Below are 26508 nucleotides of genomic sequence, written 5' to 3'. Positions count from 1 at the left end.
GACCGGAACGGCTACAAGCCCTAAGAGTTACATTGTGACTAACTTATTCTCAACTGAATAACAAGCATGCTATTTATAATAAACTAACTTTAATCTTTAACAAAACCTAATTCTAACGGGCTCAGCTTAGAAAACCAAACATTCAAATAAATCAAAATACTAATATTTTCCAACACTTAGCTTCCAATTCGAGTAACCTATAATTGTAATTATCTTTTTAATCTGAAATTTTTGTTTATGAAGCTATGTTATTGGTATTATCATATACAAGCGAGAAAGATGTAGTTAGCTAGATTGATGAGTTCCACAAGGAACCTAATAACCATTGACCTAACTTCCCCTCCATCTCGTTCTTAATGTTCATTGTGCTGGTTTCAAACACTATTGCAACTGCATATAATTGGTGTAAGCTCGCGGACGTCCATTCCACCAACTCACTCCAAAAAACTTAAACAAAAGACATCCTCCAACCACTTGCCTTCTTGGTATATATGTCCAAATCGGTTGGCTGTTTTATTATCTACCCCATGATGCTGTTTTGAGCAGATGAGTTGGTCAATAATTCTTGTTAATTGCGCACTCAAGAAATTTGCACACCTTATATTAAAGTGAGTGTTAGCGAGAAATGATTTGCGTACACTCAACTTTTTTTTTACACGCTTATTGTCGTGTCTTTTGAATTTTTTTTGAATTTATTCCTTTTAAAAGATAGAATAATGCATGAACATCTAGAATGTTAAGCCTGTAAATCTGGTTAGGCTACGGTTTTAGTTAATTTGGAATTTTGGTTATTTAAATGCAAGACTTAGGGTTCTGGGTTGTTGTTCTCTAATATACATAATGAGCTTTAGACTTATGTATTAACTTTTTTAAGTAATTATATTCCATAATTCATATTAGGAGTTTCTATTTAGATTTTCATCTTAAAACTCAATTATCGTCGTTTCAACTTCGATTCCATTCTTGTTATCTCTCTATTTTCTGTTGTTTATTGTTTAATATTCGATTTTATTGTGATATGACTTTACTCTAACCTGTTAACATTTTAGAATTTAACTTTACTTACAATATCGTTGAATAACAACTTATTGTTATTGATCACGTAAATAAACAAAAAAAATGTACGTGAAAAAAAAAACATATTGTTTACATTTCTGTCAACAAAATCATTTTAATTCGTAGAGAAAATGTTTAAAATGTGGTCCTAATCCAGAAAAAAACTTTGGAGAAACTGGCACTTTATGACATGTTTCATTGCTCATCAAAAGAATAATTAATCTAAAAATTATATTTTTGAATTATCGCTTCACCTTAAGATCGATTTCCAATTGCAACTAATATTTCTGTGTTTAAAAAACAAAACCAACCCATACCATACTGTTCTTTCTCTATCACTCTCACCTTAATTATGTCATACATTTAGAATCCCTACTTATGTCATGTGGGGGCCAATATTAGGGCCTTACCTAATAAATTGAAAGTGAAGCATCGATGTTCTTTTACATTTATTTAATATTTTGTTCCCTTTCTATTTCTTTAACACTGGTGGAGAGCTTCCAATTATATTGGTTTAAGCATAAACAATCAACGTTCCTAATTTTAGGTGCACCCTGAAAAGTGTTTTGCCCAAGAAAATGTTACTTTCACAGTGACACAATTTTGTTCTTCTTCTTTGTGTGGCCATTAAAAGAATGAGAAAACTAACCTGCTAGCTACCATAAATTGAATCCAACTAATCACACGATGGTGATAAAAAAAACTGAAATGTTTTTGTGAGTCTTTCCACCTCGAAAAAGTCGGCGAAGTCATTAATTGGTTCTCTTTTATATTTAAAAACACAATCGAACCGCCTATTCCAGTTTCCCTCTTGCGGCAACAAATGTAAGGATAACATATTTTAAGGACATTTAGCTAATAAAAAAACATCACTAACTAAGACCTTTCTGTTGGGTGCCAAATTAACAACTAATTAACTCAGAATATAGAATATTGGGAGGGCAATGCGGTTGTGTTGGATAAAGACACAAAGTCGACATATGTAATCTGAACTTAACCCCCAAAATAATCTAACTATTTACTGAAAAGAATTAAAACCAAAAAAAAAAGTACCCAATTTAGAAGGGTGTTTGTGCGATTATGGATATGTAACCCAAATTGGCAAATTCCACATCAGAAAATGCAGTGTCCAATCGCAACAAGGCACGCATATACATGCCTTGTTAATTATACACACACATACACACATATATATAGGCCCTTTATAGAAAGAGATTTTCATTTTTTGAAAAAAATGCGGATTAGGTGTGGGGGCCACTCCACATCGAATTTTAACGATCCGAACCGTCTATTTTGTTAGTCTCGATTCATAGATCATCTTTGCAAAAATTCAATTTAATCCGAAATCATTTGCCTATTTAATTATCAAAATCAAATTTCATTGTTTCTTATATAACAATATATTCGTTCATTTATTTGAACCCAATTAGATGTCTTAAATATTTCTGATTTGACTAATATTTTGTAAGGATGATCTATGAGGTACAACTTGAAACATGGACGGTTTGGATCGTTAAAATTCGATGTATTGTGGACCTTACAAGTTACAACTAATTCCCATTTAAAAACAAAAAAATGAGAATCTCTTCCTTTAAAGGCTTCCTATATGTGTGTGTGTGTGTGTGTGTAAAGTGACACTATAAAATGCTCCAACTTATCCTGTTTGTAATTTAGAAAAATATATCATATTTATTGGATGATGCATGATGCAGTCACATAACTATGAAGTTGCATACGTTTAGAATATGAGTAATGTTAGGTAGGCAATCACGTCATATGATTTTTAAATTAGGTGAGGTATTATTATGTGAGAACCTGTATTCTATAATTATATTATAAGTTGTCATATATATATATATGTGTGTGTGTGTGTGTGTGAGTGTGTGTGTGTGTGTCAACTAGAGTTGTATGTTGACCAACACGTGATGACCAAAGGACATGTGTCCTGTGGCTCATGAATTTTAAGCAAGAGCTGTTAGATACTAAGGTGAGTCACCACTCTATTGCTTGAGGTATCGGATTTTTAAGAAAAAACCTGGGTCTAGCTGTCATGCGTTGCACTTCCAACCAATTAAATGGCTTAATCTTTGCCGTCTTCTCCTAGTATAAATAGGAGCTTTGCTTGCACCATTGTTCTTGGAGCATAAAGAGAAGGAAACATGCAGAGCATGCATCGAAGGTTCAACGTAGAGAAAGGGAGTGAGGGTAAAGAGAGAAAGAAATAGGGTTTAGGGTGTGGAGATTCTTTGTATGCTTGTCTTGCCGAGGTTCTAGCTATCGATCAAGGTGAGTGATTTATGTAATGTATTTAAAATATTCTTATTTTCTAATAAATGAAAACCATGAGTTATTGTGGGTTTTCTATATTTCAAATCTCTATCTATTTTAAATCAAGCATGTTGGATTTTGTGTAAATGTTTTATGATGAGATATATATTGTATAAGAAATTACTTGAGATGTTCATGGAGCTTGAGAACTTTAGTGTTGCATTAATCCGAGGGATAAATATAAACTGCTCACGGGGACATTAGTCCATCTCTAACCGATGGCTGGCCAGAGGGATCGGTTTAGCCATCTGGCCCTCCGAGATCCTCCAAGATATTAATATTTTAATGAACAACACAAGGTTGTGTTAGATAAGGGTTTTAAGGATTTTAATTTATTACTTTTGTACACCCTGTAAGGATTTTGGAGTTATTTTTATAAGAGGAGTTCATTTTCCAACCTGTTTCAATTTCCCTTTATTTATTTAGTTTTTAACTCACGTTTTGAATTCGGGTTCGAGTTTTTATTACCGACTCCGGGTTTGGGTCATGACATATTAGTAAAAAATAAATAATTTAATCAACACGTAAGTAATATTTCAATGTCAACAACTACGTCATATGATTTACAAAATATAGTTTAACAGATGGTCTCTCAGCATTATCTTTAATGTGTGCGTCCATGCGTATGTATGTATAGCGTATGGGGGGTCTTGAATCCGTTTCCCCATAAAATTATGTTACACCAATCGCTAATATGATTATTGTACTCGGAACACGGATGGTTCACCATCTGTATTATATTATAAGTGGAGGAAATTTATTTTTTAAGTTATTAATTTTTTCATACAAATGGTGAACACGTAATGTACTATTTCGTATTTCAGACACACTAAAAAATATCTCCTCTTCATAGGTGTGAAGTAAAGCATGCATGCATGGTTAATCTGCTCTACTGATTTCGTAAGGCGGCACAAAGCATCTTCTAAGAGAGGAACTACTGAGGTGGAGTGGGTCAATTTTATTCGGGAAAAAATACGCGGAATCAAAATCAAAATATCTTGATATGGGTTGTCAATTTTGTCATATATTCTGCTCCATTTTTTAACTTCAACATCTTTGCTTTCATGTCTTTCTATGTGCATAAGGTATTGTATCCCATCGAATCGGAATATTTAGGTAAAATTTACCAAAGCCAACTCCATTCATGATCAATGATCAACAAACAATATAAATTATTCCAATATATTATCAAAATCCCACTAAGTCGGTCAACAAACTTAGGCTTTATAGCTAAAATGATTCATGAGATTGACGTAAACTTCTTACATTTGTCACTAACATGAAAATCGATAGAAGTGGTCTATGAGTTTGTCAACCGTGAATTGTTTTAGTCCTTCTGTGAAAAATATGTCAATATTCTCGTTAAGTGGAGATGTTGATTTGACCAAAACATCCTTAAAAAAGTGGTCATGTGGTTGTTCACGTGACAATTTAACGAGGATACGGACAACTTTTAGATGAAATGACCATAATGATTTACGGTGTATAAACTCAAGGATTACTTCGATCGATTTTCATTGAAGAGACCAAAGTAAAGAGCCATTTCGCTAAAAAGTCAGAAACATATATATATATATATATATATATATATATATATATTATGCAAAGGGATCCCCATTTTTTGAAAAAAATGGGGATTACGTGTGGGGCCCACTTCACATCGAATTTCAACGATTCGACCGTGTATTTTGTAAGTCTCGATTCATAGAGCATCCTTGCAAAATTTCAATTCAATCCGAAACTATTTGCCTATTTAATTATCAAGATCAAATTTTGTTGTTTCTTATATAACAAAGTATTCATTCATTTATTTGAACCCAATTAGATGCCTTAAATATATCCTATTTGGCTAATATTTTGTAAGGATGATCTATAAGGTACAACTTGAAAAATAGATGGTTTGGATCGTTAAAATTCGATGTGGTGTGGACCCCACAACTAATCCCTATTTTTATAAAAAAAATGAGGATTCCTTCTCTTAAAGACTTCATATATATATATATATATATATATATATATATATATATATATGTGATGACCAGTACTAATAACTGTAGTTCAAACATATTAATATGTATTCCCCGTGTTCCTTTCATGCCATGTTTTATGTAGTGTTCGATCTTAAGAGCTTCCTTTATTCTTTAGGATCATTGATTACTAAAACTAAAATTAATCAAAAAGTGCAAGTAGCCAAGTATATATCCAAATTCAACCAATTACTTATAAACGTAGGACTTTATATGCATGGTCACCGAGAATAATTTGCAACTCTTCACATGAAAACTTTAACCTACTGTTTTCCAGATATATATACCAATTCAACCTATATGAATTAATTCCCATAAAAAAAAAACCTAGATTCATTGATGTTTCTTTAACTTTTAATATATATCAATTCAATCTTGATCTACAGCATCATTGGATATTTATTTTGTTTTTTTTTTGCTTTTACATCATCATTCAACAATAGTTTACAACGATACATTGATAATTTAAGAACTAAAAGAATAAATTAGTATTGAACTCATCATTTATCACAATTGGAAACTAAAAACCTTTCACCGATGTGTAGTGAAAGCTTGATGTAAATACATTGATTGTTATTGGCTCAACTTTTATCTCACTTTTTATTTCCTTTAAAAAGAAGATTAAAATATAAACAAGAACAATATTTGGCTACTCAAATATGAGTAGGAACTCCTACTCAAAACTCTTAGTATTTTAATCACAGAGCTTTGTGCTTATGATCGGAACCATTCATACTATGAATCACATTGTAAATATCATCTTTGTAAAAAATAAATTAAAACTAAGGTCGTTTAGGCAATATATTGTAGCAAATACATAGATGATTCATAATGCTTTTAGCAATACCGTTCATTTGTTTTAAACAGTTTGATGACTAAACGACCTTAGTTTTAATTCATTTTTTTGCAGAGGAAATCTTTATAGGGTAATTTATAATATGAAATGTTCTAATTATAAACACGAAGTTCTATAAATTGAGAACGAACAATTTTGAGAAATTTTGAATAGGAGTTCCTACTCATCTTTGAATAGCTAAGTATTGTTCTATAAACAATATCTTTTAGATAGTACAAGAGAGAAAGGGGGGTTATACTTAATTTTTTTTTAGTTCAAAATTCATTAAATAAAATGGAATACATACAACTAGAGAATATAGTACTAACAATGAACCTCGATAAAAATCTTGTCGGGAATTTCAACCAGGTCGAAGAGAAAAAAAAAAATATCTCGCGGTTAATTAGTAATACAATCCTCAAACAGAATATGAGAGATTACAACTAGAGGTTGCTCAAACCACGAGACTTGGTGTCAAACTTAATCTTGCTAGACGATGAACTACCTTATTTGTCTCTCTTCGATTGAAAACGAATTCTAAAGTGGGATATATATGATTGTTAATTTTGTTTGCTAAGCATTCAGTTAACCTTATATATAGTAAAGTCATACAAACACGCATGCGTTCATACTTCATATAATCGATTGGTTATTAGCCTCTATTCTATTTTTTGAAAAGAAAAAAAAGGTCATTGCCGAAATTTAGAATAAAAAATAGCCACAAATTAATGAAAATCTCAACACATTAAAAAGAAAAAAAATATTATTTTGACAAAAAAAAAAAGGAAAAATATTATAAGTGGACTGAACTTCTAAATAATTAAGAAGAAAAAAAAGGTATTATAAGTGGACAGAAATTATTAAAAAGGAAAAATCTCAACACATTTCAAAGCAAACAAAACGTTGATAAATGGAGAAGAAGCCTAAAACATAATTCCTCAATTTTCTCTGTTTTCGTGGATCTTTTTGTAACAGGTAGCAGAAAGCTTTCAGTTGCATGACTGCTTTTGTCTTCCCAGTTCCCATCTCCCACTTCTCACCCACATATTTAATCCAATTAATTAATTTCAGCTTCCCTTAAGTGAGTGGCCTGTGCCGTGTGAAAGTGGAGAGCCAAAACTCTAATACCGACCATTCATAAAAAATATACATATACACAAGCGATAGTGATTTTGTTATACTGTAGAAATTACACACATGTTATCGATAATTGAGGACGAACTTCAAGTTTGTATAAATTACGTGATGTTAATCAACATCAGTTAAAGAGTCTTTGAGTCTTCTTATACAAAAAATATGAACCGTCGTGTCAAAGCGCATCGTATCCCTCAAAGATAAGCTATACTTCAATGCAACTTAACAGTGATACAAATATTTTTAATACCGCATCAGTTACTGTTATTTTACCATTCAAGAAAAAAATTATTTTTTATTATATTTCCCACTCTGTCTCTCTCAACTCATCATGTACTCTGTATATAATCCAATGCCAAGGGAGAGAGAGTCGTACATTTGTAGCCACCTAGCACTATCTCACTCAAGCGAAAATCCTTTCACTCCGGAGTTTTTTTTTTTTATATTTTTTTTACGAAAATCCCTTCTAATTCTCTCTCATTTGCCATTTATTCACTCAGAAATCAGTAGCTGCTGTTCTGAGCACATTGGTGTCTCACTCTCTCTGCGGCTTTCTGCCATTTTTATACAGAAAACTCTGCTACCTCCCAGGTGATGTAGCTGCAAGCTTACACATCGTCTGTGAGTTCTGAATTTTCTGCGCTTTTTTTGCTCCACTCCCAAAAGGCAAAGGGTTTTTCTTGAATAATGTAATCTCGAGTAAAGTTTTCTTCTTTGTTACTTTCGCTATTTGGTTGCCCATTTGCTCAAAGGGGTTCTAAATTATCTGTAATTTCAGTCATGGGATTTCGCTAATCTTGCTGCATAGACTTCCTTTGTCCAGTTTTTTTTTTTCCAAATTTCGAGTCTTTTGTTTTGTTCTATCGTAAAAAAGAAGCATTTTCTTGTGTTTTGTGAGTGCCCATTTGCTTAAAATTGTTCTAAACTATCCCAAATGCTGTTTACAATGATGGGTTTTCGCTAATTTGCTTGTTCTTGCTGTGAAACCCTCAAAGTCTGGAACTTGATTGCGATTTTCGCCAGTTAAAGCTCGCAAATTTGTACCAAATGTCTGGTATTTTAGCATTTACATGCACCTGGTAACAGTTAGGTGCCTTTTCTGATAAGCGAAGGGATGGATCTCAGCTTTGTCCAAGTGTACCGCTAGTAGCGTGACTTGAGCACATGGGAAGTGCTAGCTCATTTCGTTAATTTTCAAACTTCCTGATTGATTCACAGTGAATTTGATTCGCTAATCCTTGGCTCGTGCAAGATATGGAATCTAAGTAGCTCAATTTGCCAACTGGTTCTTTTGTTCTCATAGAAATATATACCACATTCTTTATTGATTCCTTGAAATGTAAATTTCACACTTCCTGTATCTGTTCATTCATATATAGACCTCATTAAGGGTCCATCATACTGCAACAATCCAATGACTCAACACTTTTCTTTCCCGCTTGTTTTTCACCTTCAAAACTCTATGATGGTCAAGAAATCTTTCTCTGTCTGCCCGTAATATCGTACGTTTATATATACATCCTAAAGCAAGAACTAGAAAAGTTTACTTTCTCTTCTTGTTTCCAAAGTATTGGACTTATTATGGAAGAAACATTTGTTCCCTTTCGCGGGATAAAGAATGACCTCAAGGGGAGACTTCTGTGCTACAAACAGGATTGGACTGGTGGTTTACGCGCGGGAATCAGGTTCGTGAACGTCGTATTTCTCATTTTTATATCACAAAAACATGATACTTTTATGTTTCTAATGAAAATCATCTGATAAGCATCTCAGCTTAGGACGTTTTTTGTCCAAACAAATTTCATATTGGCACTTCTGTATTGTACCTTACTCAAGTTATTATGACCATTATCTTCTTTTGTGTAGGATCTTGGCGCCAACAACATACATATTCTTTGCTTCAGCAATTCCAGTTATCTCCTTTGGGGAACAGCTCGAAAGAAATACAAGTTGAACAATACCTTTTTATTTTTCCTTCCCTTTTGATTGTCGTGTCCTCTTAGAATTTTTCTTTTGGAGTTAATTTTCTGAAAAGTGCTGTGTTTATGTATATTTACAGATGGAAGCTTGACTGCTGTACAGACTCTTGCATCCACATCACTTTGTGGCATTATCCACTCAATTGTTGGAGGACAGCCCCTGCTTATACTAGGGGTGGCTGAGCCAACGGTATTGATGTATACATTTATGTTCAACTTTGCTAAGGACCAGAAGGATTTGGGGCAGGAACTCTTCTTAGCCTGGACTGGATGGTATCTCTCTAGAACACTCTGGAAATCTTAACATTACAAAGCAATTGATTTTCTGATGAAACTGAACATTTTTTTCCCATGGTATGGGTATCTAGGGTATGTATGTGGACAGCCCTTTTGCTATTCTTGCTGGCGGTTCTGGGTGCGTGCTCTATTATAAATAGGTTTACGCGTGTTGCTGGTGAATTGTTTGGCCTGTTAATTGCAATGCTTTTTATGCAGCAGGCCATAAGGGTGAGTTTTCCTTATAATCCTTTACTATTAATTTATCAATTTTAATGTTGTATACTAGAGTTTTAAACCTTTTGAGATTTAATTATACATGAATTCCAAAAGGATATCTCAATTCAATAATTTCTGGCGTGGTGTTATTTTCGGGAACAAAAAGATTATATTTCCATGATCTCTATACTTCTATGCTCTAGAACTATTCTCTTCATTTTGAATTCAACTTATGAAACCATTCTACAGGGACTTGTGGAGGAATTTGGCATACCCGAGAGGGAAAATCTTAATCAGACTGCACTCCAACCTTCTTGGCGGTTTGGCAATGGAATGTTTGCACTAGTTCTGTCATTTGGCCTGCTTTTAACTGCATTGAGAAGCCGTAAAGCTAGATCCTGGTGTTATGGAACAGGTACGTGGAATTTGCTTTTGAGCTCTAGTAAGAAGTTGAAAGATCAAATCATATTCATTTATAATGCATCTCTATTTCTCTGATGAAAGGTTTAATTGAATCTCTGAGAATGGTCAGTTTTGTATGTCTACTATGTCAACTATATATCTTAGAAACATTCCTGTCTGGCAAATGTTATAGGTTGGCTACGGGGATTAATTACGGATTATGGAGTTCCATTCATGGTGCTTGTTTGGACTGCTGTATCTTACATACCAGTTAATGATGTCCCTAGAGGAATCCCAAGACGATTGTTCAGTCCAAACCCATGGTCTCCTGGTGCATACTCAAACTGGACAGTTATCAAGGTGAGATTGTAGGGATTATTTCCCGAACACTTTGTAAAACACTTCCATGACATCTAAGCCTTATATCTAACTGGATGTTGCCAACTTTGTGCTCTCTTTCCTTTAAATCCCTGCTACGTACTCATGTTGTTTAATTGTGCAGGAGATGATGAATGTACCTCCATTATATATAGTTGGAGCATTTATACCAGCAACTATGATCGCTGTGCTCTACTACTTTGATCACAGTGTTGCATCTCAACTTGCCCAACAGAAGGAATTTAATCTAAAGAAACCGGCTTCATATCATTATGACCTTCTTCTTCTGGGTTTTCTGGTAAGCTGCTTCCAGACAAGCTAAATTGAGATAGAGATTTTACCTACTCATATATCTTGAAAGTTCTCCTTTAAATTCCGATTATTTGCTTCCAGGTCATGTTATGTGGGCTTATTGGCATTCCCCCTTCCAATGGAGTAATCCCACAATCTCCTATGCATACAAAAAGCTTAGCTACTCTAAAACATCAGGTAGTATAGTTTTCTGCGTAGTGATAGTTAGCTTGTCTTTTAAATAGCGGAATTGTTCACTCACAAGATTTTGATAAGCATACAAGCTTGCGTGAATTAGTGTCTTTTGGAGACATTTGATGGGTCAATATATGGATATTAGGACTCTTGATACTTGTTTCTCACCCTGCTACTACTGATTCTCACCGAGAGGACTTCTCTCAGTCATTCTTCTGCTTCCCCTTCGAGTGTCTGTTTATGCAATAGTGAATACTTTATTGTGATTTTAATATGTTAATTAATAGAGTGGATCGGTTCTTTTCTGTGGAATAGCTTTTGCGGAATAAGCTTGCATCAACAGCTCGAAATAGTATACGCAAAAATTCGAGTTTGAGTGATTTATACCAGAGCATGAAAAATACATACAACGGAATGCAGACTCCACTAGCCTACCAACTTCCATCTGCTTTGGTAAATATATCTACTACATTATTCATGATTGATACAAAAGTTTATATCTTTTATCCTTCTGCTTTAAAATTTGTGATTCGAACAGGGACTAAAAGAGCTGAAGGAATCCACAGTCCAATTGGCCTCTAGTGCTGGCTACATTGATGCCCCTGTTGATGAGACTCTTTTTGATGTGGAGAAGGATATTGACGATCTTCTGCCCATTGAAGTAAAAGAGCAACGTCTCAGCAATCTGCTTCAATCATTGATGGCTGGTTGTTGTGTAGCTGCTATGCCTGTTTTGAAGAAAATCCCAACATCAGTTCTTTGGGGTTATTTTGCTTTCATGGCGATCGAAAGCTTGCCTGGAAATCAATTTTGGGAGAGGATATTGTTTCTTTTCACTGCTCCAAGTCGAAGATACAAGTAAGTTGGTGCTTTCCCTTGTAATGTAACAACGATTCTTTCACTAAATACTCTTCCGCATATTGCATATTGGAAATTATACCACATGGTTTGCTTTAGAATTTCTAGATACGGGTGCATGGAAACATGTTTTAGAATCTTAAAATTTAACTTCCTCAGACTTAAATATTACCGTTTTTCTTTATCTAGATCATGACTAGTATTATCTTTGAAAAATCATCAAATGGTAACCATCATCCATCTTGCTAGGGTGCTGGAGAAGAATCATGGAACCTTTCTTGAGATTGTGCCTTTCAAAACAATTGTGGCCTTCACATTGTTCCAGACGGCTTACTTGCTTTTGTGTTTTGGCTTAACATGGATCCCGATTGCTGGGGTGCTATTCCCATTGTTGATCATGCTTCTAGTCCCGGTGCGGCAGTATTTTCTCCCCAAGTTTTTCAAAAGAGCTCACCTTCAAGACCTGGATGCTGCAGAATATGAGGAAGCCCCTTCCATTACTCTCAACCTGTCCCTTGAAGTGAGTTATCGAAATCCTTTCATTCAGTTCATATGTGAAAAAATTGTGAACATCTTGAATTCTATATCACGAAAATAAACCAGAGTTGGACCTTGAGTTTCGATCAGAAGGGGTACAAATCCAAAGTTTGGATCAGATTAGAACATGTGCTATTCAGATTCTATCCTATTAAAGTGCTTATAGAAAGCCTTCATTAGCTTATCTTTTTGAAATTCTTGTGCCGATGCTGATGTTTTCTATGCATGACAGGATCTAGATCTTCAATCAAGAACCACCAACATTGACGGTGGGGAGATGCTTGACGAAATTATCACAAGAAGCCGTGGTGAGATCCGCCATACTCACAGTCCAAAAGCATCAAGTTTGACCCCTACTCCTCCAGAAGGTAGCCCGCGGATGTCACAGGTAGTGTTCAGCCCCCGTTTAAATGGACTGAGAGGAGAAAGAAGCCCCCCGACCGAGCGGACAGGGACTTGAAACAACAGAGTCTTCTGGACGAAGCTCTCATGGTTCTTCAAGCTAAAATTGCGACTCTGGTGAGATTATTTTTGGCAATGGTCTCGAGAGGTTATGTACTAAGTTTATGTGTAACGAAGTGTCATCTTTTTCGGTGTGTTTCTAACTTTTCGTGATAATGTACGACGTTTGTCAATGTTCTTGTCTCTCGATTATCTGGTGGGCAGAGAAGATGAGTACAATAATGCAGGAGCTGTAATAATTTTCTCATTCAAACTAAATGCGAAATATGCAGTCTATCTCAATGTTTCCGAAAGTTCATACCAGCGTTTTCTTTTAATCATTCGGTTTTCAGTTTTCCGAAGTAAAAATCACTGAATCCGTTGTATTCACCAAACCTTACCGCAAAACTCAGGCATCATCTGTCTGAATGCTCGTGACTTGAACCGCTCGTTTGGTGCCTAGGATTGAACTGAATATTCTCGGAATCAGCTTCTATTCTTATCATGCATGCCACTATGATTTTGCAACTCATGTTTACCACTCCAAAACTTTGACTGGTATTTGATGGCGATGAGAAACAGATTGCATAAATACTCGACAGATGATGATGATCTAGGATTTGCATTAACTGGTGGAATATTGCATGCTTACTCTCCACTGGAAATGGTTTGGAGTATCTCCCAAGTGGCCTTTTTGTTTTGTAAGCTTATCTTCCACTCAGTTTTATGGTACGGATTAAGATTGTAACCCACTTTTGGGGACCCAGCAACCCAGCACTCATACCTAACTAAAGTTTCCCATGAAGATGTCACCTTTGTTTAAGGGTCACTTTTAAGCCATTCAAAGCTAATGTAAAACTAGTGACACTTTCAATGTGTAAGCACCTGATTCGAACAAAAAATCTCGTGCGCATGTTGCTTTTTTTCTTTGTCACGTTGAGGAGAATTCAAACATATTCTAGTCCTAATTCGTTACCTCACCTTCTTTCATCACCTTCTTTCATCACCTCAAGAACATTATTACGGGAATGTGAAATCAATCACATCACTTCGTGTGCAATACTAATCAACCCACCCAACACACATTCTTAACGTGGGGCAAGATGCTAGTAGATTATGAAAAACATGAAAGAGATAGAGCGGTATTAGAAATTTAATTAGTACCTTAAGAATTAACAAACAATCACTAAACAAAGGATTACAAGCATAATTCCTTAAAGAACCAAAAGTCTGGAATCCACCAGTTTGATAGAAATTACAGACGGTTGTTTGATTAAATATTGAATTGGTGATTACAATAAACTAGAAATAATATAATTCAAATTCGCATTTGACGAGAATTGAATCTAAAACCTCTTATTTACGAGTGAAAAAGAATGTCATAGGACTGTAATACTAAGTGGCATTTTCTTTATCTTCTTCTACATCACTTTTGTTGGTGCAAATGCACATTGGTATATTCTTGGATGGAAAATGACTAATGGAGCCGTAGAGGGTCCAAGATGCCAAATCTACAAAGAACAATGCTATTATTTGGTCGTGTTAAGAAACGAGTTGTCGTTTTACGTACGAAACACGAGTCTCAACCGTCAACCGAACGAGTCAACAGTAAAAAGCGTAGGAGCAGGGAGGAAGAAGAAGCAAGAGCGATGAGGCCTGAGATCGTCTTGTTCGGAGACTCAATCACCGAACAATCCTTCCAATCAGGTGGCTGGGGCGCTGCTCTAGCCGATTCTTACTCCCGCAAGGTCTCTATCTATCTCTCTCTCTCTCTAACTGTTATGGTGAATCAGTAAATGTTGGTCATTTTTGGTGATGGGGATTGATAGGCCGATGTAAAAGTTCGTGGGTATGGCGGGTACAACACGAGATGGGCTTTGTTCTTGCTGCAGAACCTCTTTCCTCTGGTAAATTCTTTTCTGCATTCTCTGCAATTTTTACTGCATCTTTTTCAAAGGTAAAAGCTTTTCTGGTTTGTTGGCATTGGAATTGCATTTATTGGGTTTTGTTCTATCTAGTTTTTTGTTAATTAAATTGGGTTTTTGTTCGATTTCTTGCTCGTATTGATTTACGTTTCTCATTGTGCATTTGATTTCAGAAAGTCAATGTCTTTGTTTGCTAGTATTTGATAGTATTGCTGGTAAATCAAGTTGTCATGTTGAGATGTTAGATTAGATATGTGATAGTATGCATATAAAAAAGGTCGTACCCAGTGCACAAGGCTCCCGCTTTACGCAGGGTCTGGGAGAGGTGAATGTCGGCTAGTCTTACCCCCATTTTTGGAAGTGTTATGCGAAAATCGTAGAAGTGATGGCCGCGATATGTGATAGAAGGATAGGATTGGATTGATGCGGAAACGTTTATGGAAGTGACCGTATCCCAATGTGAATGTGCAGGATTCTGATAAACCTCCTGCTGCTGCCACAATTTTCTTTGGGGCCAATGACGCGGCTATTTTAGGCAGAACAAGCGAGCGGCAACATGTTCCTCTTGAAGAGTACAAGGAGAATCTCAGAAAATTTGTTCTTCATCTGAAGGTTCAAATTTGTTTACCTTTCTTATGAATATTTTAGTTTTTCCATTTCAGTTTTCATCCTTATTGTCTGATAGATGCTATTTTAAACTTGTATAAGATAAGCTTGTATAAGAACGACATCGTGGGTAATTTACTTTTGGAAGGACCAAAGGAGCTATAACTATCAATGGTATAAGGTTGATAACCCAACTTCTACCACTGCAAGCATCGGCTCATTTATCATCTTTGACTCTCAGTTGTGTTCACATCATCGCCTCTCCAACATAACTGCCCCCGTCTCTTTCTAAATGTTCTGTCAATACTCAATACCATAATCTCGCGTAGAATGTCTTTTCCGATTCCTTGGGCTTGTTTTTGAATCACACATAGAACTGTTAGTTCATTGCATATGATCACTTATTTATTCCCGTGAATTCTGGGTCTTTGGAGTTCCCGATTGTGTTCATGCATGATCTTGAGACTTTCTGAGGGGCAACTATTTTAAGGTCAATTATTTGACCCACATCTCATCGCATATAGGGGTTTTGATTGCAGGAGTGTTCCCCCACCATTTTGATTGTGCTTATTACTCCACCACCTGTTGACGAGGATGGACGTAATGAATATGCACGGTATGATTTATTCTTCTCATTTCAAATTTACTACACACACATAATCGTCTTCTTGTTGCTCTTCGCAACGTTCATGTGATTGGTACCTATAACATTTTGATTATGTAATTGGGTTTCACAGATCTTTATATGGTAAGGATGCTAGGGAACTTCCAGAAAGGACGAATGAAGTGACAGGAGTTTATGCAAAGAAGTGCATTGAGCTAGCTGAAGAAATGGGTCTCCGCTCCATCAATCTTTGGTCCACATTGCAGGAAACAGAGGGTTGGCAGAAGAAATTTCTAAGGTTTGCCATCTTTGAAGCTTCAACTTGTACAGTTTATGAAACAATTTAGCATCAAGTGGTTGCAACCAGATCTTCCCTTGCAAAAGAAGCACTATTTACTGATTAATGCCTTAGATTCTGCCATAATAGTCGGATCAAGATCATCTAAATGAATTTTGTGATCATTAGAATGGGGATCGAAGTTATATGAAGATAAATATTCTCTAATTTAGTCCTAAAACGACTTAATTTACATCTTTGAAGTGTTTGACTGTGTGAGAGATTGAATAATCTGTCTTAATCCATTTTTCTTCCTTTGCAGTGACGGGCTACACCTAACACCAGAAGGCAATGCTGTTGTCCACCAAGAAGTCGTCAAAGTTTTCACCGAAGCATGGTTTTCTGCCACGGAAATGCCTCATGATTTCCCTCACCACTCAGAAATTGACGGGAAGAACCCTGAGAAAGCTTTCCAGCAACGATGCATATAACTAAAATTTTCGATTGCTTCAAGTTTTACAATTTTTCAGAGTCAAATGCTATGTTGGCATTCACACCGAAACACATCGCTTCCTTTGGAGACATGACCTAGAGAAGTGTCATTGTTTTTTTCCCTATCTGCTTGATTAGTATGTACAACAAAATCTCTATGGGAAACCTGAAACTTTTTTCCATTTCTTGTTCATTCAAGATTGTAAGAGTGAAATCTATTTTGTATTCGTAGATTGAGTTGTGGGTTGCTTGGCATTTTGTCTTTGGTACGAGCGATATTGGGGATGATGGATCCGAACAGAGGACCTCGGGTGCAACGTAAATGCTCTTAGGGAAATAATTCTCGCACTCCATTTTTCTTCCCTGCATTATGCTCTCTTGTTCTAAGCCCTTGATTCTCTTTTGATTTATTCAATCTGAGGGGCTTAGAGCAAAAGGGAAGAATGCAGAGAGAGAAAACGGGAGCGCAAGAGGGTATTTCCCTGCTCTTTTATACCTTTTATTAGGTGTGACATTCCTAATTTTAAATTTTAAATTTAATGAGCAACGGTTAAGCAAAAGAGGCAATAAAATGCTTGGCGTTATGCAAACCATTGCAATTAACAGTGGCGATTAAGTCTCTAATAAATTTGACAGCTTCTGAGAGTGAAGTCTTTCTTAACGACTTTTACTAAATTAACTTCATTGATTAGAGTAAAACCGATTTTTTACTCTCAAGTTTGTCCTAATTGACTTTTAATTGACTTTTACTTTCTTTGACCATAAACCAAAATGGGAACAAAATAAAGGCTGATTTGGAAAATTCTTTTAAAATGATGGAAAACACTTTCAATTAGAGTGCTTTTGGAGCCAATCCTTAGTAAAAATTCAAGTGAATCATGGAAAAACACCTAAACTAGTGCTTCTTGCAGGAAGCACTCAAGCACTTTTGGAACTAAAAAACAATTCATAAAAAAACGATTTCAATCATTTTAAAAGCACTTCCAAACAAGCCCTAAACAAGGAAGATGAAATTCACATAACTAATTTTTGCTTCTGCACACCCTTATTATTTTTGTCCATTATTTCTCCATTAAGATAGTGTGTAAGATGAGAAAACGGGGTGCCAAAATCATTTCCGACTGAATAACCTTACATAACGCCATTACAATATTTAAGAACTTTAGTTAATAGATTTAATTACAGTCGGTATAATAACAAATTAAAGAGAAATTTATAGGACCCAAAATTTGAGACCAACAAAGAATCACTTGTGGCAAAAGTATGTAAATTTAGCTGCGGCAACCAACCCTGACCGTTGGATGAAGCAAGATCAACGGTCAGGATCTATCTTTACAATAAATGCATTTCCTCCTCCACCTATTAAGCAAACAAAAGTACAATGGTGACAGCTCCCAAAACAGAAGCTGCCCCATTTTTTCACTACTAAACCCTAACGCATTTTGCTTAGAGCATCTCTAATGGAGCTCAACAAGCTCAGAAAAAAACTCGTCTCCCAAATCCACATTCCATTGTTTGCGTCGGAAAACTATGTCAAACCTTATGCTATGAAAGACGAGTTTCTCTTTGAAACATCTTCGTCTTCAAAGAGAAACTACAATTACCTCCAAGATTTTCACCACCTTGATCATCAATTTCATGTCAATGTCTCCTCTTCAAACCCTATGTTTGGGACCCACACCCCATGTTTTGATCCGTACAGCGACACATCCTACCCCTACGATCAAAATTCATCACATCAAGATGTGAACTTTTACAAATGTAAGCCTCCAAATGTTGCAGAAAACAATGGGGGACATGGCCAAGTTTTGGACAACTTCCAAGGTGGGTCCTACTTGAATTTCCCAACTCATCACAGATCATCAAATCCGTTTGATCATGCGGTGGGAACTTCATCTCATGGGAGTGCAACTAATTTCCTGCCGTTGGATTGCACTCAAGATATTAAACCCATGAATTTTTCGGTGCCGGATGAGGTATCCTGCATAAACAATGCAGACCAAAATGGATACTACAGAAAATTTGGGATGAATGGCAAAAGCAAAGTTACCGGAGTAACAAGGGGGTCAATGGTGAAAGGTCGAAAGAAGTCAAATGTGGTCAAGGGTCAATGGACAACCGAGGAAGATAGGTAAAAACTGAAAGATTTCACCAAAAAAGGGAGTAAAAAACTGAAAGATTAAAACTTAAACTGCATTTTTGGGTAGTTTAAGGTCTCTAATGATGTCAAATTTGTGTTAAACAGGCTCTTAATTCAGCTTGTTGAGCAATTTGGAGTCAGGAAATGGTCTCACATTGCTCAGATGTTGCCTGGGAGAATTGGGAAGCAATGTAGGGAGAGATGGCATAACCACCTAAGGCCTGACATCAAGGTATTCGATAATTGACTGACTTATGCTTGTTTGGGATTGTTTCTGGAAGAGTGAAAAACGCTTTATAACAGCCAAAAGTACTTTAGATTATGTTTGCTGAAAATTTAGAAGTGCTTATGTGTCATAAGATCGAGAAGTACCTACCCCGGAATTACTTCCAAGTGTGTTTTCATGAAGTACTTGGATTTTGAGTAAAAGCACTTATGAGCATAAGTGTTCTATGCAATCCCAAACATGAATGATCATTATAAAACTAGACATGCTAATTACGTGAATTATGCGTTTGGGTTTGCCATTCACTTGACGAGTAACGCTACATGAATCACGCATACATTCATGTATGGTTGTGTAGCGCGACATTACTAATAGTTAGCGACGTAATAACGTTGTGGTACAAATCTGATACAATAAGAAATGATGCAAATGGCTTTATTTGTTTTGCAGAAGGATACATGGAGTGAGGAGGAGGACAAGACACTGATACAAGCTCATGCAGAAATAGGAAACAAGTGGGCAGAAATTGCAAAGAGACTGCCCGGAAGGACTGAAAACTCCATCAAAAACCACTGGAACGCAACGAAAAGGCGACAATATTCCAAGCGAAAATGTCGATCAAAGTACCCTAGAGGCTCCATTTTGCAGGAATACATCAAGAGCTTAAACCTAGACTCGGCAAGCAACAGCACAGGGAGGCAGCGAAGGAACAGTTCAGCTAACAACAACAACGGTGGCAGCACCAGCACTAAAGCAGCTGCAGCTGCAGCTACTTATCAGCAGCCACAAACCAACGTGGGACTTTTGTGCGCAAACGATCTGTTGGTTCCGAGCTACAACGATTTCAATGAGGACCCCGATTTTTGTTTCGACGAGAACATCTTCGAGGAAGGGTGTAGCATCGATTCTTTGCTCGATGACATCCCTTGCGCTGCTGCTGTTGGTGAGAAGAACAGTAACTTTGATGGTTACAATGAGATTGATTATGGTTATGTTGATAAGGGTAATTTTGATGAGAAGGATTTTCAGATGGCCATGCAAGTGGATTTGGAGAGTAATGAAGTGAAGAAGGAGATGGATTTGGTGGAGATGATTTCTCAAGTGAACTAATTAAGCTGAAGTTTCATAGAGTTTTATATATTTAATATAAATTTTGAAGAAAGAGAGGGGGATGCAATCGGCCTTGAAGTCGATCGAGTTTTGGTTACCAGGGTAGTGTAGTAGGGTAGAATTTTGAATGTAACCGTAAGTATATTTCCGTTTTCTCATCGCATGATCATCACATGATGAGAGATAGAGAGAAAGGGGTGTATCATGATTACACGGTTTTATTACAATAACATAATACAGAGGTTAATATATGGTTTATGATTAATGAATAATGGATATGTAAGTTTATTCATAATATACGTACTCTTGCTGATAGCTTATGTATGTGTCAATGTTTTAAAAGGCGAAGGCATGAGTGAAGTGTTTCATGCATAATCCCGTCTAGGCGAAAACTTTGATTTGTGCACGAGACCTAAATTTGTTAATATATTATACAAAACATCTTAAAAAATATGATACTTTGTAAAACAAACATTCATTATCATTCAAAAGTTCACAAGTAAAAAGATGCTTAAATAAAAACTAAACAGGAAGAAAGATAGTAGGGTAATAAATGTCAGCAAAGTGTGCTCAGTTTAAACTTTAAAATAAAAATCTAGATTTCTGCAACTAAAAGAAAAAAGGACGTCAGTCAAACACTTCAGACGCGCCTCGACCACGCCTACCTTAATTGGGCATAAGCGATTTCATGGTTGCCCTCGCCTCCGAAGCCACCTAAGCGCGTCTCAAGGGGCGTTTTTTAAAACACCGGTATATGTAAGGGGTTTTGAATGTATCACCTACGTGTTCTTGCAGTTGCTAATAATGCTTTTACTTATTAATTAAGTAGGGTTTTAAAGTGTTATGGTTGTTTTAGACCAACTTGAACATCGTGCCGACCTAGGCATGCCCGTGACGTGCAAGCATGATTAGGTCACATAAATCCCAAGGTACATTGATTTGTGTTGCCCAAGTCCAGCAGTTATTTGGCGATCGATAATTTGACATATTCCAACACACATTGATTTGGGTAAATGAAAGCTTTTTTAAGAGATTGACTTTGAAGTGTGACGGTCACATTGTCGCAAAACATGTATACATATACTTACTGTTGTCCTACCATCACCACCACCTTCAATGGTTAATCCTTTTTCGAGGTTACGTTCTACACCCAAATGGTGAACCCCTAGAAAAAGTCGATTACAACTTGAAACGAGAAGACAACGGAGGATATGATACTTCTCGTCACATCATGTGGTCCAAAAAAATATGAAATTCTAAAACAAAAACCAAAATACATGAAAATATTAAGAGCCCAACCACTAATTAGGTTCCCCTGCCTGACCTAATTAAATTGCAATTTTTCATCCAACTCCATCAGCAAAGAGCAAAATCTCATCGCGCTACTTCAAGCGCTCTTCGGCTTGGATTTAATACGCTTCACCCTTGAATATAGGAAAACTCCGGCAAGCGCCACTCCAGTGCCTGCATTACATTGAAACAAGATTTTATACTTTCGTACCAAGAAACGTTTCTTGCAACTAAAGTCAGTATCCAGCATACGAAATCAATTTTTACGTCCTTGGGAAATGAAAATCAAGCGGTACAAGTAATATTACCGAGAGCGTTAATAGGTGAAACGGGTGTCCTGAAGAAGAGAACAGAGCTCACGATAACCACCACACGCTTCACGCAATTACCCACAGAATGAGTAACAGGTGATACCCTCTGCAATATCATGTACGAAACCTGCATTGTTCACCAATAGTCAGCAATTTACACGAGTAAGCTGCAGAAAACAAGAGGAAGCACCCTATGTTTAGGAAAATCGAGCATCAAAGAGGAAGGTTCCAAATACAGTTAATACACTTCTAAGTTCTAACTATTCCTCGCATATTTTGCACCCTGAAATTTTTCGATCTGATTTAGTAATTTTACTCATTAAGGTGGTTCCTCAACCCCATCCCATTCCCAGTTTTAGAACCCACAAATGGAAAAACAAAATCAAAATTGAAATTTGCAGTCAGCACAAGCACGATCATGACAGGATTTCAAGATAGTTATAAACAATCATTGATAAAAACATAAAAGGTGAGCAGTTAAGTTTGGGGCATGAACAAGCTAAGAAGAATTTTCTGGTTAATTTGACTTGACAAGAGATTGAAAGTATTGCACATACTATTAAGCGATATTTTATATGTGACTTTCCGTTACCTAAAAATACTTTTTCAGTACTCAAGGACAAGTATGTTGAACATCAACAATGAACTCAATGCTCTAAACAAAAGCTCATGAGAAGCCCAGAAGAATCGATAAATAAACGAAAAGGATATTAAACCACAAAACCAGATAAAAGTCTAACCTGCTGATATGCGTGGAAGCAGAGTGCAGCAATGAAAGACCTAATATATAATTGTTTTACATTCAGACCCTGTAATCGGAGAGAAAGAGTTAATCAGTTTCGAGTATAATCTACAATGACTCTGTCGCAATGCAAGCTTTAGCTCGTAAAAAGATACTCACAGCAGATTGCAGGACTGCTGGAGTAAATTTCACCCCTTCCATGAAGATACCCACAGGAGTTAACAAGAAAAAGGACATGACTGTTATAATTGAGAAGAGTGTAATGTTGTCCATATTTGCCTGCTCAAAACAAACTGCTGGTTACGAATGCCATCGAAGACAAATAAGAAACATAGAATAAGTAAACGTGTATATATTCAGTCCATGAGTCCAGTTCTCAGGTGACTGGATTCATGGTCACCCACCCTTGGATTTGATATCAAGAAATGGGATTAAAACATTAAAAGCACGTCCATTTATTCTTCACCCTTGATGTCAAATCCAAGGGTGAGTAACCGTGAATTCCTTGGTCAATAGGTGATCTGGAGAACATTTCTTTTCAGTTCATTTTCTTACCAATCAGAAATTACCACCTCACTACCACTACAACAATAACCAACACAATAGTACTTCTGACATAAACTATGGAAAACATATATTACCTCTTTCTTAACCATGACCTTTTTGCTAAGGACGTTACGAGATTGGTTTGTCAAGTTGGAAGCCATAGCACTCCAAAATCCAGCCCTGTTCACAAACAAAACGATGATTATATAATGCATGCACAAAATTCTTGATTCATCAATCAAATCTAGATGTTGTGGCTCTTTGTCTCTGTTTTTGGCATCATTTTGAATATACCGTGATTTCTTACCAATTAAACGAGACCTCAGTAATTGATGCCAGTCCCACTCCACCAACGATTGGTATCAATGAAGCAACTACCCATGGAGTGGGTATCTACATAAGCATCAAGACATATAAGATAAATTGGGCAAAGAAATTCGGAATCAATTGAAAAATAGAAGCCATAAATCCTACAATTGGATACATAGTCTTCTGAATTCAAACAAGTTTTGGATCATTTGCACTAAACTAAAAACTGCAGTCAACGTACGCACAATAAAGAATTTTAAAATAGCATATAGACAGATAAAGGGGCAAAGCTATATGAAAATCCTTACCTCCCCAAGAAACATGGCTGAGAGGATAACTGAGAAAAAGGGTTCACTAGCTTTGATCGTGTGAGTAAATGAGACAGCCACTTTCCCAAGACTCATATTAGTAAAAAGGTTACCCAAAGTATGCACAATCGCCAGTGGAAGAATTGCTGCGAGCTGTTGACAAGTTGCTTACAATAAGAATCACTTAAATGGAAATCAATAACCCATATATCTGACCCTCGACTTAATCAAACTAGTATGTACCTGTGCACCGCTAACTCTTGGTTTCTTGTACAGATTCAAACCCCACATAAGCAGAACAAGCACAGTCCCAACAGCAAATTGTATTCCAGTGACAGTTACTGGGTATGGGAACACCTTCAAGACCTGTAAAGAAAAGTTTCCTTAATCAAATGCTCCCTAAATTGCATGTAATCAAACATAATGTACTCCTATCTCGATCTTTATATTTCGGACTGTTCAAATTTTTATTGATTTGGAGTAGATTGCATGAAGCTTTACATTCCCTTTTTATCACCTTAAAATTACATCTCCTTCTATTCAGTAAATGAATAAAATGCACATTTTACGGGTTTGTTTAGAACTCCTTTTAAAATGACTAAAAACGCTTTCAGAAAGAAAAGAAAAAAAAGAATTCTAAAAGCACTCTACTTTGAAAATGATTGATGCATGAAGCAATAAAGTGTTTTTCTAAGATTCACTCACATTTTACTAAGGAGTAAGGATTAGTTCTAAAAATATTTTTCACCAAAAACGCTTTCAACCATTTTAAAAGCACCCTCAAAAGCGCTTTCAACCATTTCAAATTCAAAAAATAAATTCGAGCAGACTTTCCTGTAAAGTAAATTCCGCCAAAGCAAACAGAATCTACCCAAAAAAACTAAAGGATTCTAACAATGCATTTTCACTAAAAGCAGACAAACTCACAGCAATCACTCATTTAGCAAATAAGAACAAAAGAAATACAATAAGTAGAAGCAGAAGCAAAATACGCAAAAACTACCTGCTTGTTGTAGATATTGAACCAGATGTTGAAGAGGAACCAGAGGCCAAACAACGCCCCGAGCTCAAGCGTTTTGAACAAGCTGCTTCCAGACTCAGTGCTCTCGTCGGCGGTCTCCGCAGTGGCCCGAACCTCAAAACGCTTCGTTCCGGCATCGGAATCGACTAACGGCACGGACGTCCACGGCCTGAGCTTGAAATCAGAGGAAGACGATGACAGAGACCAGGATCGGCGCGGCAGAGAAGCGGAGAGCGCATCATTGAAATTGTTCGGCTTCGAGGAGGCCGAAACGCGTATCGGATCGAACCTAGAGTTCACGGCGGGGCTCGCCGACGGCCTCCGAGGCTTCGGAAGGCGGAGGGACGGCGTGAGAGTGAAGGTAGCGCTCTGCATTTTCGATCCTCAGAAATGGAGTCTAAGAGCGAGATGCAGAGAGAGAGAGGGAGAAGGAAGGAAGGCCTCGAGGAGTCCGTCGACGGATCGAGATTTTAGGTTGACGAGGAGCAAATGTGTGTTTTGTAAAACGGAAGGCAACGGAAATGAAAAATTAAAATCTCAATAAATATAATAAATACGGCGGAATCTGTATTATTCCAAAATTTTGAAATCTCGGATATTCCTATGGCCTGGAGCGTCTTCTCTGATATTGTACGGTCAATTTTCATTAAGTATTATTTATATTTAATTTAATATTAAAATATTTAAAATGATTTTTAATCGCATGATGTACGATGAACGAATACGATTTAAGAATCTTCAGGATCCTCATAAAAAGAATTAGGAGAAGATCCTCATTCTTCCTATGCGGCGCTTTGAATTTCCTCTTTTATTATTTTTCTTATTTATTAAGATTTTTTTAATTTCTATGGAAATTCAATTTCTTGGTAGGTGAAGGGCATTGGCTGTTAAATACTTTTATTTTTCTATGTTTTTATTTTCCTTTTATGCAATTTATGTGTTTTTTTATTTTTATGACGTTGGCTTGCTTTAAGAAAAATAAAATTGGCTGGGGCCTAGTAATTGATATTTTGGTGGGGGTGGGCGGCTTGGAAATTAATATTTGATTTTCAGCCTTTTATCGTGGGAAAGTTTTTTGGATCGAAAACTTTTGGGTAGTAATATCTAACACCTTTGTTAATTAAAAACTTTAACGAAAAGCTTATCCTACTGTTTATTTTAACAAAAAATTATATTTTTACACTAAAAAATCAATTATATCACTATTCACTTTATCCTTTATATTGATAGTCCTCTCTCCCCCAAGTTTCCATTTTCCCGTCCACATACATAGTTATACCTCTTTCTCCTTTGTTTCCCGTCCACCCCCTTTGTCGTGATATGATGGTCAACAAGTCTGATTTATCATATTATAGTATTAATATATATAGCATAATAGTGAGAGATTTTTCAGTATGTCGGGCATATGGCTCAGTGGCTGAAGGCTTAAAAAAAATCTCAACCAATTGTATTATAACACTTATACACCAAGCCGTGTTTCTGACATATTGAGAAATTTCTCCATAATATCGATACAATATCATGTAACAGTGTTTCAGTTACACCGAAAACTTTATATTTTCAAACAACCAACAATGCGTAGTGGAGACAAGTGTTTTGATGGGTGGGATTGTTGTGGTGAGAGGAGTGATGATGAGAAGGAAAA

General features: G+C 36.2%; 3 protein-coding genes and 1 pseudogene across 3 annotated transcripts; 3 read left to right on the top strand and 1 right to left on the bottom strand.

The window, feature by feature from the left end:
* Nucleotides 1-3194: 3194 nt before the first annotated feature.
* Nucleotides 3195-13270, top strand: LOC103437708 (probable boron transporter 2; annotated as a pseudogene).
* Nucleotides 13271-14393: 1123 nt separating this feature from the next.
* LOC103437709 (GDSL esterase/lipase At5g62930-like) lies at nt 14394-17091 on the top strand. The gene is made up of 6 exons (XM_008376205.4): nt 14394-14704; nt 14786-14863; nt 15353-15493; nt 16027-16103; nt 16225-16389; nt 16691-17091. The coding sequence occupies exons 1-6, from the start codon at nt 14459-14461 to the stop codon at nt 16857-16859; spliced, it is 876 nt and encodes a 291-aa protein (XP_008374427.1). The 5' UTR covers nt 14394-14458; the 3' UTR covers nt 16860-17091.
* A 1229-nt stretch (nt 17092-18320) lies between these two features.
* Nucleotides 18321-20336, top strand: LOC103438125 (transcription factor MYB98-like). Its single transcript, XM_008376667.1, has 3 exons — nt 18321-18991; nt 19106-19232; nt 19677-20336. The coding sequence occupies exons 1-3, from the start codon at nt 18321-18323 to the stop codon at nt 20334-20336; spliced, it is 1458 nt and encodes a 485-aa protein (XP_008374889.1).
* Nucleotides 20337-21340: 1004 nt separating this feature from the next.
* On the bottom strand, nt 21341-25500 carry LOC103437710 (triose phosphate/phosphate translocator, non-green plastid, chloroplastic-like). The gene is made up of 9 exons (XM_008376206.4): nt 24846-25500; nt 24086-24208; nt 23843-23995; nt 23533-23618; nt 23321-23405; nt 22839-22958; nt 22678-22746; nt 21935-22064; nt 21341-21800 (listed from the first exon to the last, which is right to left on the bottom strand). Exons 1-9 carry the CDS (start codon nt 25236-25238, stop codon nt 21724-21726), a joined length of 1236 nt encoding a protein of 411 aa, XP_008374428.1. The 5' UTR covers nt 25239-25500; the 3' UTR covers nt 21341-21723.
* Nucleotides 25501-26508: the final 1008 nt, after the last annotated feature.

Source organism: Malus domestica, chromosome 06 (assembly GCF_042453785.1).
Source record: "Malus domestica chromosome 06, GDT2T_hap1".
In the NCBI taxonomy this organism is placed as follows: Eukaryota; Viridiplantae; Streptophyta; class Magnoliopsida; order Rosales; family Rosaceae; genus Malus; species Malus domestica.
Note: the sequence above shows the minus strand (reverse complement) of the source record. Positions and strands in the feature narration are given on the sequence as shown.

Coding starts and splice junctions, on each gene's coding strand:
- LOC103437710 (XM_008376206.4), bottom strand. CDS start 25,238: ATGCAGAGCGCTACCTTCACTCTCACGCCGTCCCTCCGCCTTCCGAAG. Junction 23,996..24,085: donor CAAGAGTTAGCGGTGCACAG/GTACATACTAGT, acceptor ACTTGTCAACAG/CTCGCAGCAATTCTTCCACT. Junction 22,959..23,320: donor AGGTCATGGTTAAGAAAGAG/GTAATATATGTT, acceptor TGTTTTGAGCAG/GCAAATATGGACAACATTAC.
- LOC103437709 (XM_008376205.4), top strand. CDS start 14,459: ATGCCAAATCTACAAAGAACAATGCTATTATTTGGTCGTGTTAAGAAA. Junction 14,705..14,785: donor CCGATTCTTACTCCCGCAAG/GTCTCTATCTAT, acceptor GGGGATTGATAG/GCCGATGTAAAAGTTCGTGG. Junction 16,390..16,690: donor TGGCAGAAGAAATTTCTAAG/GTTTGCCATCTT, acceptor CTTCCTTTGCAG/TGACGGGCTACACCTAACAC.
- LOC103438125 (XM_008376667.1), top strand. CDS start 18,321: ATGGAGCTCAACAAGCTCAGAAAAAAACTCGTCTCCCAAATCCACATT. Junction 18,992..19,105: donor TGGACAACCGAGGAAGATAG/GTAAAAACTGAA, acceptor TGTGTTAAACAG/GCTCTTAATTCAGCTTGTTG. Junction 19,233..19,676: donor ACCTAAGGCCTGACATCAAG/GTATTCGATAAT, acceptor TTTGTTTTGCAG/AAGGATACATGGAGTGAGGA.